General features: G+C 43.2%; 2 protein-coding genes across 3 annotated transcripts in view; both read right to left on the bottom strand.

The window, feature by feature from the left end:
• Positions 1-16,503, bottom strand: part of RPL22 (ribosomal protein L22) — a 382,415-nt gene that overhangs the window by 142,329 nt on the left and 223,583 nt on the right. The window lies entirely within an intron of this gene.
• The window catches only part of ACOT7 (acyl-CoA thioesterase 7), a 92,175-nt gene continuing 90,675 nt past the window's right edge, over positions 15,004-16,503 (bottom strand). For both annotated transcript variants that reach the window (XM_067567065.1, XM_067567066.1), the window contains one exon: positions 15,004-16,057. In XM_067567065.1, the coding sequence (XP_067423166.1) occupies positions 15,953-16,057 (105 nt within the window). In that variant the 3' untranslated portion in view covers positions 15,004-15,952. The remainder of the gene's footprint in view (positions 16,058-16,503) is intronic.

Genomic DNA, 16,503 nt, shown 5'->3' with positions numbered 1-16,503 from the left:
TCAGATGCTTCAGCCTGTCCACTTTGGGTTGTCTATTGTGTCTCTCATGGTGGTATCGAGGCCCTTCTAGTTCTCCCCCTCCCCCCTCCGGGCACAACTGCTTTGGGGACAAGGGTGTTTGAATCTGATTTTGCCTTCTTTCCTATTGCAGTTCAAGTCTACAGCCAGCAAGGGTTGGAAAACCAGAGCTTGGCTAAAGCGCCAATGGGAGAGCTCCTGGGTGCGTATAGAAATGAGACTAACGCAGCCTCCTGGAGCGACTCACAGGTAGGAGTAGAGAGTAGTCAGAACTCTTCCTTTTGCCTAGCTAGAAACCCTCACACCAAGCACAGGCAGGGCCAGGCTTCAATTTATTGTGTTCATCCTTTCACTATAGCTAGCGTGCCTCTTCCTGCCCCCTGCAGAACTAAGTAATTCACTTTGCTTCCTTCCTGCTCTAGACCAATGTCAGCCTTCAGAGCCTGATTACCTGGATGCTCAGAAGCTTAAACTGTCTGCCATTTGGGGATTAAATGAAACAATCTGTCATTTAAATAGAGAAAAGCAAAAAGCAGCAGCTTAATCGTTAAGAACCAGTGTCTACAGATGTATGGGAATGCCACCCCTTCTATAGGAAGCCATTCCCAGGAGCAAAGATTGTGTGATTACAGCAGGTTTACTATTAAATACTGTTTATAACAGACTGGAGAGAAGCTGCAAGCCTTAAGTCAAGGTAACTTTCCAACACAACCTTATAGCAGGAGCGTGCGTTGTATAAACAGGGAAAAGCACTATGGCTATTTTCAGATCATATCTGCCCCAGCTAAGGCTCTACCAATATGTATTGAGGTGTGAACAAAGGGAACTCAGCAAGTGAGTTTAGTATCTATCTACCTGCTTAGATTTTGGAAGGACTAGTAAATTATTAACTCAGACGATTGTGGAAGTGTCAGAGATAGTCTGTTGCTGGAACTGGTGAACCTAAATATTAGTATTCCTCTTCACACAGGTGTTCATCACAGACTGGTTGAGCTTTGATCTGAAGATGTGGGCTATGGCATGTGAAAGCTACCTGGCTTCATGAAATGTGCCCTGTGAAATTTGGACCGTTGTAAAATGTACATTCATTTCTAATTTCTGGGTAAGTTGCTGAGGAGCTGGTGGGAGTTACCGCTTGATGCTGAGATACAAGGAGACTTGGTGCATTGATGTCTCTACTTTTTTTCTTTTCTTTTTTGAATAAATCACCTGCAGCAGCATCCACTAGAACGTGCTAAATGCTTTGGTAATCAGGAGCAGGCTATTCCTACTGGGAGCTGGGAGGCAGTTTCACCAGCCAGGGAAGGGAGAGCAAGCATTAGCCCTCACTCCTTTTAAGGCCCTTTATTCTGGGCTTATTTTATTGTCCACAAAACTATCACTAAACAAAAACACATCAACCAAGAAACTAGGCAACAATCCCTCCAGGCTCGCCTTGCTTCAGCTAGCCCGGAAGGGAGAACACAGCGTTCCGCCCTAGTCTCTTTAGACCCAGCTTCCCATTTCTTTTACCTCTACCCCAAGCAGCCACGTGACAGACCTTGTTAACCCTTTACAGGCCACAGTACTTTTACTTTTCCCTGTATATTTATATTTTATTCTGCAGGTGGAAAATACCTTGAGCCCTAGTAGAAATCCAAAGTGTTTTCACTTTATCCTAAACTGGTGCAAATCTACATTTGTGGCAGCTTTTACTCTTGTATTCGGTTTTGCAGGGGTGTTGCTAGCACTGAAAACATTTTGCACAATTATTGGTAAAAGGGTAGAGAGCCACTTTGTCATGGAATAAATGCTCTTTATTTCTTCTCTTCAGCAGCTGTCGTCTATGTCCCAAGGCATTTAGGAGCTGCATTTACTGGGAGATGGGGGGCAGTAGCCCTGGGGTAGGAGCGAGTCATGCTGGTTGATGGAACACAGACACGTTTTGGCAGAAGGCACACGGTTGGTGATAGCAATAAAACGGAGGGATCGTGGTGGAGCTGGGGGTAGAAAGTATTTTCTATTCTCCTCTAAAGTCCACACTGCATCGACATTCCTGCTTCGCTTGGCTGTGGAATGTCTCTGCTCAGAAGAGGTTGCTTTAGAGCAAGCTGGATTGCTGCCACCTACCCAATCAAGGTCAAACCGATCCCCATGTGCTCAGGCCCCTGCTGCCTCAGGCAGATGGTGGGAGGGTGGGTGGTTGAGTAGGACACAGCTTGGTCTCTGAACGGTGAACATCTGTGGCAACCAGGTGGCATTACTGCTAGATTGCAGGGTGAGGATTCCTCTGGCTGATTCTGTACAGAGCTCCTTCCCGCTGAGCAGGAGTGCTGCCCTCCTCCGGGCCTCCTTCATCTTGCACACTCCCATTGTGACACTCATCCTTTAACAAAGCTGCTGTGACCTTTTCTTTATCTGGTTGTCAAGGTATCAACCTATGTGCGTGGCATGGCGATCAATGCTGGTTGGTCTCTAGAAGTTGTCAGGCTGCTGTATGTGATTGCAGATGAATAATAATCCAAATGCCGCTAAACATTTATTTTGAACCGAAAAGCTGACAGTATGTGAACATTGGCTCAATCCTCTGCATGCCGGCTGCAGCAGGCAGGCCATAATTTTGTCATTTGCTTGAACGAGGCGGAGCAGTTATGCTGCTGGAGAGGGAGTCCGTCTCAGCTGGACTACGTGGAATGCTAGAATACTTGTTTGAGAAAATTAAGCCCCTCTGTGCTGGGCTGTGAATACCTACAAACAGCCAAATCTACATTGGGCAGAGGGACATCCTGCTGACTAGAGACCAAGTGAAGTTGGGGGTTTCTAGCAATACTTACAGGCCTGAGTCCCGTGAGAAGAAAGGCGCAGTGGTGATTTGGGTTGGCTACCTGTCAAAGCCAGCTGGAGAAGAGCAATAGGTGCAGGATGGAACCGGAAGTAACTCTCAGACACCATATGCTGACAAACCCTCTTATAGTCAGACACCAATTAGTGGGCTGTCAAGACATCCCAGAATTGAACATGCAATTGTGGAAGAATATCTAACTGCACTTTCAGATTTCAGCACGGCAACTGGCTGATTAGTCTAGCTCCTGTCCCAGCCCATCCAATCAGTAACAAGTGAAAGAGAGCACAAGGGGGCCAACCTGGAACAAGCCATGAAGCACAAAGGCCTTAGCTTCACAGGCGGTGTCTTCCACACTTGACTAATAAGAGCATAGCAGTAGGGATATAGTACCGACCACCTGAGCAGATTGATGACAGTGATTGTGAAATGCTCAGGGAGATTAAAAAGGCCACAGCAACAGAAAACCCAATAAATAATGGGGGATTTCAACTAGCCCTGTATTGACTGGGTATATATCACCTCAGGATGGGATGCAGACATAAAATTTCTAGACACTGTTAATGACTGCTTCTTGAAGTTGTTAGTCCTGCAACCCGCAAGGGGAGAGACAATTCTTGATTTAGTCCTCAGTGGAGCACAGGATCTTGTTCAAGTGGTGAATATAGCTGAGCCATTCAGTAATAACAACAATAAGGTAATTAAATTTAACATCCTTGTAGGGAGGGAAATACTAAACAAACCCACCACACTAACATTTAACTTCAAAAAGGGGAACGACAAACAATGAGTAATCTAAAACAGAAATTTAAAGAAAGTCACAAGAGTGAACATCTGCAAACTGGATGGAAATTATTTAAACACACCATAATAGAGGCTGAAACGAAATTTATACTCCAAATAAAAGAAATAAAAACAGTAAGGGGACCAAAAAATGCCACCCCGGCTAAACAACTGAGTAAAAGAGGTAATCAAAGACCAAAAGACATCCTTTAAAAGCTAGTAGTCAAATCCTAATGAGAAAAATACAAAGGAGCATAAATTCTGGCAAGTCAAATGTAATAGTATAATTAGGCAATCCAAAAATGAAGTTGAAAAGCAAGTAGCAAAATGCAAAAAATTAACAAATTTATAAAATAAATAAAAACAAAAAATAATTAACAGTGAAAATTTTTAAATACATCAAAAGCAGGAAACCTGCCAGACAGTCACTGGGGCCACTGCACAATTGAGGTGCTAAGGAAGCACTTGGGGAAGACCAAGCCATTGCGGAGAAGCTAACTGAATTCTTTGCATCCGTCTTCACTGCAGAGGATGTGAAGGAGATTCCCACACCTGAGCCATTCTTTTCAGGTGACAAATCTGAGGAAGTGTACCAGATTGTGAGGTGTCAATAAAGGTGGTTTAGGAACAAACTGATAAATTAAACAGTAATAAGTCACCAGGACCAGAGGGCATTCACTTAAGAGTTCTGAAAGAACTCAAATATGAAATTGCAGAACTAACAACTGTGGTGTATAATTACTTAAATCAGCCTCTGTACAGATGACTGGAGGATAGCTAATGTGACACCTATTTTTAAAAAAGGCTCCAGAGGTGATCCTGGCAATTATAAGCCGGTAAACCTAACTTCTATACCAGGAAAATTGGTTAAAACTATAGTAAAGAACAGAATGATCAGACACATAAATGAACACGATTTGTTGGGGAAGAGTCAACATGACTTTTGTAAAGAGAAATCATACCTCACCAATCTATTAGAATTCTTGAGAGGGCCAACAAACAAGTGGACAAGTGTGATCCAGTGGATATAGTGTACTTGGACTTTTAGAAAGCCTTTGACAAGGTCCCTCACCAAAGGCTTTTAAACTAAGTAAGCAGTCACGGGATAAGAGGAAAGGTCCTCTGATGGCTCAGTAACTGGTTAAAAAGACAGAAAACAAAGGGTAAGAATAAATGGTCAGTTTTCAGAGTGGAGAGTGGTAAATAGTGGTGATCCCAAGGATCTATCCTGGGACCAGTGCAGTTCAACATACTCATAAATGGAAAAAGGGGCAAAGTTTGCAATTTATGATAGTAAATTATTCAAGATAGTTAAGTCAAAAGCAGACTGCAAAGGGTTCCAAAGGGATCTCTCAAAACTGGGTGACAGGGCAAGAAAATGGCAGCTGAAATTCAATGTTGATAAGTGCAAAGTAATTCACATTGGAAAACATAATCCCAACTATACATACAAAATAGAGTCTAAATTAGTGGTTACCACTCAAGAAAGATCTTGGAGTCACTGCAGCTAGTTCTCTGAAAATATCCGTTCAATGTGCAGCAGCAGTCAAAAAACCTAACAATGTTAGGAACTATTATGAAAGGAAAAGATAATAAGACAATAAATATCATAATGCCACTATATAAATCCATCGTACACCCACACTTTGAATAATGTGTGCAGTTCTGTTTGCCGCATCTCAAAAAAGATGATGTATTGGCATTAGAAAAAGTAAAGAGAAAGGCAACAAAAATGATTAGGAGCAGGGAACAGCTTCCATATGAGGAGAGATTAAAAAGACTGAGACTGTTCTGCCTACAAAATAGACAAATAAGAGGAGATATGATAGAGGTTTATAAAATCATGAATGGTGTGGAGAAAACGAGTAAGAAAGTGTGATAAATCCTTTCACGTATCACAAGAATCATAGGTCACAATGAAATTAATAGGTAGCAGGTTTAAAACAAGCGTAAATAAGTACTTCTGCACACAATACGTGGTCAACCTGTGGCACTCATTGCCAGGAGATGTTGCAAAGGCCAAAAGTATAACTGGGTTCAAAAGAGAATAGCTGGGTTCAAAAGTTCAGGGAGGATAGGTCCATCAATGGCTTTTAGCTAAGATGGTCAGGGATGCAACTGCCAGAAGCTGGGACTGGACAATGGAATGGATCACTTGATAACTAGCCTGTTCTGTTCATTCTCTTGGAAGACAGGATACTGGGTTAGATGGACCATTGGTCTGACCCAGTATCTCCTTTTTCTGTCTTTCATCTTTGTGTTGCACTTAAAGGCAAGGCTGACATTTTAGAGGTTGGATAGGAAGCAGATCATATATTTGGTGCTAAAGAAGTTACTGTGGTGTCCCCCAAGTAAGTAGTCGCAACAGCTTGCAGGCTGAATTCTTGCTTCAGACCCCACATAGTTCAAGGATGTCTCCAGTGGGTGCACATCACACAAGATGAATACTAAAAGCCCAGTTTCAGCCTATGCTGTTGTGACCATAGAATCACAGAATTGGAAGGGACCTTGCTAAATCATCTAATCCAGACCCCTGCACCTATGGCAGGACCAAGCATTACCTAGGCCATCCCTGACAGGTGTTAGTTTAACCTGCTCTTAAAAGTCTCCGGTGAGATTCCACAACCTCCCTATGCAATTTATTCCAGGGCTTAACTAGCCTGACAGAAAGATTTTCATAATGTCCAAACTAAATTGCCCTTGCTGCCGTTTAAGCCCATTGCTTCTTATCCTATCCTCAGAGGTTAACTAGAATAATTTTTCTCCCTCCTCCTTGTAACAACCTTTTATGTACTTGAAAATTTATGTCCTACCTCAGTCTTCTCTTCTCCAGATTAAACAAAACCCATTTTTTCAATCTTCCCTCATAGGTTTTTTTCTAGACCTTTAGTCATTTTTGTTGCTCTTTTCTGGACTCTCTCCAGTTTGTCCACATCTTTCCTGAAATGTGGTGCCCAGAAGTGGACACAATACTACAGTTGAGGCCTAATCAGTGCAGAGTAGAGCGGAAGAATTACTTCTCCTGTCTTGCTTACAACACTCCTGCTAACACATCCCAGAATGGTGGTTGCTTTTTTTGCAAGTGTGACACTGTTGATTCATATTTAGCTTGTGATGCAGCATGACTCCCAGATCCCTTTCTGCAGTGCTCCTTCCTTAGGGACTACTTTCCCATTTTGTATGTGTGCAACTGATTGTTCCTTCATAAGTGGAGTACTTTGCACTAGTCATTATATTTCATCCTATTTATTTCAGAGCATTTCTACAGTTTGTCCAGATCATTTTGAATTTTAATCTACCCTCTAGACTAGAGTAGTCAGCATATAGTCTCATCACCTGCACACCAGGTTGTCTGTTTGCTGCCTCTGTACAACTCGAGGCTGCAGAAATTCCTGAGCTGCCACCAGAGGATGGAAATGGTTTGACTTCTCTTTGGCTTTGGTAAAACAGTAGTTCCAGGCTACTGCTTGTTATTTTCATGTCGTTCCCCTGGTATTCCTGGAAGTTGGGTAAGAATTACTTTCAAATATGAAATGTTCCAGCTCAGGTTTCCAGCTTGGTAGCAGAGGAGGGCTTCCTCATTTCATTGCCACTGGAAAATAGTGTCAAACTACGACAATTTCCGCCAAACCCGAGAATTTTCAGAGTTCTAGAAGCTCGGCAAACTCCACAACAGGACAAGGTCCTTCCACCCCAGGGGCTGAGGGCACGTCCTGGCTGCTAGAGAAAAGCCTTGGGAACATCTGTAGCCACCACAGTGATATTATTTAGTATCATAATAGTATAATAGCATCAAGAGTTCAGCTAGCAGCTCTCTAGGGGTGGGGAAGGGATTTGTTGAGTGTATTATAGCTGTCAATCCATATATGGTCAAAGAGATTAATAAGACTATCTACCCTGGAGCCTGCTTCCATGTTAACCAAGCAGATAGATTCAGAGGGACAGACAGACATTTGACTGATGAGCCCTGAACATCATTCAAACAATGGCTTACTCCCAGTTGTTTGGCTGCTGTCAGAGACAAAAGTTTCCTTCTGGTCTTTTGGCCCAGCCCCAGGCCATGTTCCTGGGGACGCACGACAGTCACATGCCACCTCCTGGAGAGGATTTCTCAGGACCTTTGCCAGACATGCTGCTGCTGCTCAGTGACAACAGGACGGTAGGGAGCACTCGCACCCCTGCCACGATCACCCTGTGGCTGGTGCAACTGGGGGACATGCCCAAAGTCCCCAACCTGCTCTGCAATCCACGAACACAGCAGGCTCGGCTCAGCATTACAGGCCAAACCCTGCTTGCCTCTCTCACTGGCTTCAGTGGGATTATTGATGTAAGGCAAGCAGGACTTGGCCCCACGGGGGTTAAAACGAGACTGGTCGTTACACGGACAAATGAGGATCACGGCAAGGAATTAACATGACTTAGAGCTGATGCAGCAGTCCTCCTTGACAGAGCTGCAGTGACTACGGCTCCCAGAATGCAATGCTGCATCTTGAGCTAAGAAGCACAGCTACTGGAAGCACTTACACTCACTGACCTGTTCGTAGCAGGATGCAGCACAGTACACTGGGATCTGTCGTCTCTGTGGAACGAACATCCCCGTTACAAGGAGATGCATCTTCAAAGTTGCTGCAATGCACAGCACAGCTACTAGGTGTCTCACACACATCTGTGGGATGAATTTGCTCATGGTTATTTAGGGGACACCAACAGCCAGTCCCACTTGTGTGCTAAAGTTCTGCACATAGTAAGAGGGCGCGGGAAAGAACTCCTGGGCTTTACAGACGTGTTCTATTACTGCCTGAGCTTGGTTATTTGTTTTCAAGCTTCAAGGCCAACGTTGCTGCCTAGGGCTGGCAGACTTTACAGCTCCATGTAATGAGTTTGATTCATGCCAGACTGCATCTGTCCATGCTGCTCTCGTACACCTAGGTGCCACCTTGATGCTTGGAGGGGAAAGGCTTGGTGGGATTTGGCATCCACCCGAACACACGTTTGTCAGATGATTCATTAAGCATGAGGCAACTTCATCAGCTTTTGAATGACTCAGCATTAAACAAGTACAGAAATGTTCGCTGAGACCAGAGGGCTTGTGCAGGGCATGCTCTGTGGAATCGGGATTGTTTGCAGTACCTGCGATGTGGCCGGCTGGTGTTGGTAAACCTACGCTCTGTCTGTCTAATCAGAACATGGTGCTTCAAAGGGACACAGGGCCACCTTCGTTAAACGAAGGTTTTCATTCTTTTTACTTCGTAATTTCTCAGAAGTTTGGAAAAGAGGAAGCTTCCCCCTAGACTGATGTTTTCCCGGTCTTGTTTAGCACACGCTGTTCCCCTCCCTAGCCGAGCCCCTAAGGCGGCCGTTTCTTCACCTCTCTGGACAAGTGATCTCAGCCAAGTGCCAATGGTTCCATGGCAAACTGTCTGACAGAAGAACGTGCTCACACTGGGATGTAGCACATCAGCCTGGATTGTATTGGAGACCTTTACCTTGAGCTGGGTATAAATAGCGAGACTAGCAGTGGGCAGCCACGGAGCATCCTTCCTGTAACAATGACATTTGTAAGTCAAACAGCCCCTCCCCCCACTCATACGTCACCGGCAAGTGGGTCAGATTTGGGACACGTTGCATTAGGCTGCCATTCAAAGCACTTCCAGCTGTCGGTGGTTCTGCACGTAACTGACAGGAACGTTCTGCATCTCGTGCTCCAGCGTTCTGCCTCTACCCAGTCTCCCCCAAAAAAGCCACTCACATCCTCCAAAGCCTCTAGGGCATTTGGGAATCTTAGCTCTTCCTGTGCCATAGAAAATTCCTTGAGTGAAATCCTGGGCCACAGACGTCAGTGGCAAAATAGCCATCGACATTAATGTGGTCAGGATCCCCGCCACCCGTGTTATGACCTGACTCGTTGTGGCATCATGAAGCTGTCAGCATTTTTAAAGCAGACGTATCCATGCAGTGGGGCCAACCTTTGAGAACACAGTCTGCTCTGAGAGTTTCTACTCTATCAGCCCAGCTGCCTCCATGCCAGGAAGCCTGGAGAAGATGCGCGTTTCTTTTCCCTTTGACTCACTCTAGTTGTCCCAGGCTCGGAGCAGTTTGCCTCTGGCAGTCGCATCGCTGCTGTCCACAGGTTACTATTTCCTCTTCGTCTGTTTATGGGCGTAGGTTAAATGACCATAGAAGAAATACATGCTCCCTGCCAGTCCATTGTCTTTCCCTTTCGGCTGGCGCTGTGCTCTTTGAGCACTGGCCCTCTGTGCACCACACTGGATTTATAACACGCCAGCACTTGGATTCCTTGTCCCTTTGATTTTTAGTTTGAATGCTGCAGCCTGTATTTTTCCATAGCCTGACACCAGATTACTTTTGTAGTTTAAAGCGATGGAACCAGTCAATGTAATATGTGCAGTCAGCCAAATTTATCCTTGGTGTAACTTCATTGACTTCAGTGGAGCTACAGACCAGGGATGATTTTGTCCCTGTTTAGATTTACTGTTACCAACAGCTGCCTCTTGTTTCAGCTTTAATAACATTTTGCAGCAAAGTATTGCGTAGATCATGCACTTGGGACTGGATTGGTTTCTGCAAGGTGCTTTCCTGCTTTTGCGTTGTCAGAGTTATTTACGGATTTAGATTTTTTCAGTGTCTATCCCAGAATCAGACTGTTAAATCTGCAGCACCTTTAACTGCCCATACCATACAGCCCCTCTCAGGAATCCTCACACTAACCTCAGCTCTCTTGCTGGCCCCCTCCCCAAATCCCAGAAAGAAAAGATGAGCTTTGCAGCTTGCCTAGAAAATAAACCCATTAGGATGACACTTTTCCCAAATGCAGGAACTGTTACTTAGGTCAGTAGACCCTCTCAGTATGTATAGCGAGTAACCCCTGTTCTGCAGCAGATACATTTACAGCATACCATAGCTCCTGTGTCTACTACACAACCGCCCTTCTCCTCTCCTACAGCGAGACATGCTGAACTGCCCAACTCCTGCATTAACTGGTAATCCTCCTTTGAGAGAACAACCTTTTAATTTAATATTTTCAGGCCCTCTAGAGAGGGCTGTGTATGCACCTGACATGCATCAATGGGCAATTTTCTCCTGATGCATCTGCAGGAAAATATTGATATGTTCTTCGGCTGCTCATTCTGTTCTATTCCATTCCACAGAGCCCAGTGCTGCTTTCCCTAGTGCTCTCTGAAGCTTTTTTTATTTCCCTGCCTTAGTTCATGAAATGTCCTTGCTTCTGGCATATTTAGTAAGTAGCACCTAAATGCCACCTTATAGATCTATTTTTTCCATAACCTACTGTAGCTATTTAATGGGCTCTTTCCTCCAAAGGCTCAAATCGTCCATTCCAGCCTAGTCAGTGGTGCAGTAGACGTGAACCACTACTGAGCCAATATACACTAGCACGAGGAAACCCAACATTTGCAGGAATGCAACTTGGGCAAGAATCCTACCTGGTTCTGGCTGATCCCAAATGAAGCAGGTGAGAGCAGCAGGGAACAAAGCCAGGCTCTCTATTCTGCTCCTTCCTGCATCAATGCTGTCAGCCTCTCGCATTCCCAATCCAGATATTGCACTGGCCTGAACAAGTCCTTATCTCTAGTGGGGATTTGCTCCAGTTAAAGCCTTGTGGCCACCTTCCAGCGCCACAAGACAGCCATATTCCACTATATGTATGGAGCTTCTCCATGTCTACATCCTTCAGTCCACTCACCTTGGTCGTTGGACCCAAATCTCATGGTCCTGAACTCATTCACAGGCTCTTCCAAACCTAGGAATGCAGGGCTCCCATCCAGCTGCAGGGCTCCATGGGCAAGCGATTAAATCAGCTCAAATGAACCTGTCACATCCTGCTTGGCCTGTCGGGCAGGGGGAGGTGTGGGGCTGTCCCTGGGATATTCCTTGGGTTTTAAGAAAAAGGGAACCATGGGAACAAATACTATACTATTTGAATAACAAAGGTGTGCGTTAATGACAGAGATGGACATTGAAAACATGCATGGTAGCAGCTCCATCTGCAGACTTCAAGAAGGGGGCTATTGTGTTATAAAAGTCTCGTCCAGGCCCAGAAAACAATAAATATTAACCATTGAAATGACAGTAAGGCAACTGTAAATACTTCACTGGTCTGCAGTAGCTATTAATGCACCAGATATTGGCTGTCATTCAACAGAACACCATGTAACAATGCGTCATTAGCACTAACTAGTTGGGTTAGTGGCATTGGTTAGTGGCTTGACCCGTAATGGGTTAATATTCCTTAGGGCTCTCTTTCTAATTCTTGTGTAAAGGTGACAACCATTGTTTGCACAGGTCAGTTTGTCCTCTAGTATGAAGCTCATGAGTAAATCCTGTCCTAACAAAGAGCCACTGCTGTATTTATCTAGAAGGGTATCTGAATATCTTTACGCCAACTGAGTTAAAGGATCCACTCCCTTATTTAGCCCACCTGATGGCATGACACCATTAGATCTCTGTTGAAAATCTCTCCTCTCCCAGTCATGCTTTATGCAATATGGGATGATTGATCAAGTGCTTTGTCAGAAAGGGCATTGTGGAACCTACCCAGTTTTTATAAAATTCATTCTATAGAAAGCACATGGACTGTCACAGGCACCTTTTAGAGAGCTAGGAGGTGCATCTGGGACAGTTTTTAAACATTTAGGTAAACTTCAGAGATCGCTAGAGAATTAGAAAACCCTCCTCTCCAGCCACATATAGATAAAGGCCAAACAAACATTGAATAGACCTGAAACCCAAGTGTCTCAACTAAACCATTTTTGATATTAAAGAAAAATCAAGTACAATGTCTGTCCATCCCCCAATCCTCCTTGTTTGTAATTTACCTGATTCTCTGCACTCTTCTTGCTCATATTTAATGTTGAATTGTGCTAGAATTCTGGATGGATATATAATAGATAAACCCACTCTAATAAGAGCTCAGGAGTCCCAATCTCAAATCGCTAAGGAAAAATGCATTAGTCTAGGACAACTGAAATTCTAGAGTAACATTCATTGGCAGGGAAGCCAAGAAGTTTGATGGAAGAGTCTATGCAACATGAGAGCTGGGCGACTGGAGATGAACATATGGGAACATGAAAATAGCAAAGTGATATTGTACATGCTCAACAAAAAGTAATGCTACTGTATTTCAATTGGCTTGGGTCATAATTTAACTTCTGACTCATTCACTTTAATTGGACTATAACTTCTGCATAGCAGTACCTCAGGGCTTCCACGTAGCAGTGTGATTTATTGTGCTATAGACTTTAGTTAAGGACGTGCCAGGCTTTCCTGTATAACCCATGGTAAGTATTTATTTGCTGAGCTGTGACTCACTGTGCAATTGATGTGCTAGTCATTATCCTGCTGTTACATATCTTTATATTAACATCAGGATGGCTTGTATCTTTGATCAACAGGACAAAAAATATCCAGTAATTTCTAGGAATGTATTGTGGACAACTTTTTGTTTCAGAGGATGGAGGAAGTAATGAAGTTTTAGATTTAATTTGGACTATCAGGGAGGAATTGGTTGAGAACCTGAAGGTGGAAGGCAATTTGGGTGAAAGTGATCATGAAATGATTTCATGATTCCTAGGAAAGGAAGAATTGAGATCATCATCATAAGGACAATGGACTTAAAAAAAAGCAAAGAAAGTGAGGTAGTATCTTTTATTGCTCCAATTTCTAAAGTTGGTCCAATAAAAAAATATCACCTCACCTATCTTGTGCGCCTCATATCCTGGGATCACCACAGTTACACCACTTAATAAAAAAAGCAAATTAGAACTCAGAACTGGGAGGTAAGGTCCCATGGGAAGAAAATCTAAGTGAAAAGAGTTCAGCAGAGATGGCAGTTTCTCAGAGACAATACTAAAGGTGCAAGAGCAAACTATCCCAATACAAAGGAAAGATAGAAAAAATTCTAATGGCTGCTATAGCTTCATCAGGAGCTCCTTAATAACCTGAAAAATCAAACAGGAATCATAAAAAAAGGAAACATGGATGAATTGCTGAGAAGGACAAAAGAACAACAGAAGCATGTAGGGACAAAATCAGAAAGGCTAAGGCACAAAAAGTGTTACACCTAGCAAGGGCCCTAACAGGCATACAAAGAGGTTCTATCAATACATTAAGAGCAAGAGAAAGACAAAGAAAGTGTAGATTCTCTACTTAGCAGGGAAGGACAGCAGATAATGGACAACATCAAGAAAGCTGAGGTGTTTAACATGTATTTTGCTTCAGTCTTCACTAAAAAAATTGTGACCAGATTGTTAATATTAATATTAATATTAACAATGGGGAAAGAACAAGTTAAAGAGAGCATTTTCATATGTTAGAAGTATTCAATTCAGCAGGGCCTGATGAAATTCATCCTAGGATACTTAAGGAACTAGCTCAAGCAATCCCAGAACCATTACTGATTATCTTTGAGAACTCCTGGAGAACAGCAAACATAGTACATATCTTAAAAAGGCCAACAAAGAGGACCCAGGAAATTATAGGCCAGGCAGCCTAACTTCAATACCTGGACAGATACTGCAACAAATTAAACAATCATTTTTGTGAGCACCTAGAGGATAACAGGGTTAGAAGAACTGCCAACACGGATTTGTCAAGAACAAATGCCAAACCAGCCTAATTTCCTTCTTTAACAGGGTTACTGGCCTAGCGGAAGGGGTGAAGCAGTAGACATGCTATATCTTGATTTTAGTAAGGCTTTCAACATAGTCCCACATGACATTCTCATGGACAAACTAAGGAAATGTGGTCTAGATAAAATTACTACAAGGTGGGTGCAAAACTGTTTGAAAGACCATATTCAAGAAGTAGTTATCAATGGTTCGCTATCAAACTGGGGGAACATATCTAGTGGGGTACTGCAGGGATCTGTCCTGGGTCCAGTACTAGTCAATATTTTTCATTAGGGATGGTCTAGATTTACATGCCTGCACGGATTTACATTTACTCAGCACAGAGGACTGAACTAGAGGTCCCTTCCAGCTCCACATTTCCATGATAATCTGACTGGCGCTCACCTGTCAAGGCTGTGTTTTCACCTCTTAGCTTGTTTATTTAGGAGATGAGAATTGTAATTTCAATGCAGCTTCTAATGGGAGTTTTTCAACTATTGGTGGTGGGTTACAACACTTCAATGAATTCCACTGGGATTATCCCATGGGCATTCAGTATGAAGAGCACTGCACATTTAAGTCATGCAGCTCCTGTTAAAGGGGCATTTCCCATTCAATCCAATCAACACATTAACCCAACTGTAACCCTGAAGAGAAATAACTCCTGGGACACCTTGGAATGATTATTTAGACCACACAGAATTTCTGAAAAGAAAAAAAACAAGACACTTATTTTCTTCAGCTGAAGACTGACAGACTTTATTTGTGTCACAGTACACCTTAAATAACTTAGATGTGCACATAAATATTATATAGATTTGAATGGAATGAATTGAGAGTCCCATACAATACTGAGTAGCATTTATACTTGAGTATTATAAATAAGCTTTGGTGTACATATTTTAGGACATACTGTAGATTAACACAGCATTACAAAGAGTCAAGGCCCTGTGTATTCTTTGTAACGCCTGCTGCTTTCTGTGCCACTCCACCTATCACAAATTGGAGTTATTTTTATTGAATTGTGTGTCAGAATGAATGATACAATGTGTACAGTAAGCTTGTGTTATTTACTTGGATATTAAATCCAATTTTATGCTACTCCTACATATTCAATGTGCCTTTTAAAAACCTGATAACACAACTGCACTGCAGAGATTGGTCTTTGGGAAGCTAGAGGTTTTGGGGAGTGACATGGGCCTTTGGCACCCAGAAAGGCCTGGCAGTTTGCCTGGAATTATGGAACAAACATTAGACTGGATGTTTCTGCTGAACTATTCCGTCATTTAACAATCCAAAACCTGATTTAAATTGGCATCATTCCGTTTCAGATTTAACATTCAGCTGTGATGATGGGGGCACAGTTCAGACTTTCAGAATGATTGTTTCTGTTTGTGTGAACGCAAAAAGACAAACACTCCATGTACTAACACTCAAGTCACATCAGAAAGGTTCTTTTTTTAAAAACAAAAGAAAGCTCATCTTCTGAAGCACAATTCTGCAGTACAGCGTGAATTCTGCAGCCACTTGCACAGGTCCAGAATCAGTGAATACACAGGGCCTGGTGAACACTTCACACAACACTAGTGAGAGGTTTGTTTTAATTGTCCAAGTAAATATTTCTAAGAGGCTATGTTTATTTCCAGGAGGCTCTCCTGTAAGCATTTAGGTCCAAGATGAAAGGTCATTGTTGAGTGAGCGGTTGCATCTGCACCTGCCTTTTGGCTTTTGTTTGAAGATATCTCCCTTTTCCGTCTTCAAAACGCCTCTTTTCATCTTCACTTTCTGCCTGTTGATCAGAAAATCAAAGACTTGAGTATTATTTCTGTTCTATTTCGGATGCTGGCTAGTCTGACAGTGCTTGGCGAGCTCTTTGCCTACTTCATTCTAGTCCCCCTTCCAGCCCAAAAGATCCAAAGGACTTTGCAAACTATGGGACAGTTTCTGATCTCAGCTGCACCAGGGCAAATTTAGATCAGCTCCACTGAAGTTTAGCCTATTTACTCCAGCAGAACATAGAATTCCTGTTGATAGGAGACACTATCATCCATCACAGGTAGAAAAAGGACAGGAAATGGCTCTGAGAATTCATACAGGAATTCAAATTAAAAAAAGCTCCTCCGTGAATCTTGGGGGTGGGAAAGGAACACACTGCAAGGCAGAGTGGCCACAGGTAGCAGACAGCTGCTGCCTGGCAGCCATGCTTGTTTCTCTACAATTCAGAGAGGCTATTCA

Source organism: Emydura macquarii, unplaced genomic scaffold, assembly GCF_026122565.2.
Source record: "Emydura macquarii macquarii isolate MOO-44397 ecotype Brisbane River unplaced genomic scaffold, CSIRO-AGI_Emac_v2 contig_2768, whole genome shotgun sequence".
Classification (NCBI taxonomy): domain Eukaryota; kingdom Metazoa; phylum Chordata; order Testudines; family Chelidae; genus Emydura; species Emydura macquarii.
Note: the sequence above shows the minus strand (reverse complement) of the source record. Positions and strands in the feature narration are given on the sequence as shown.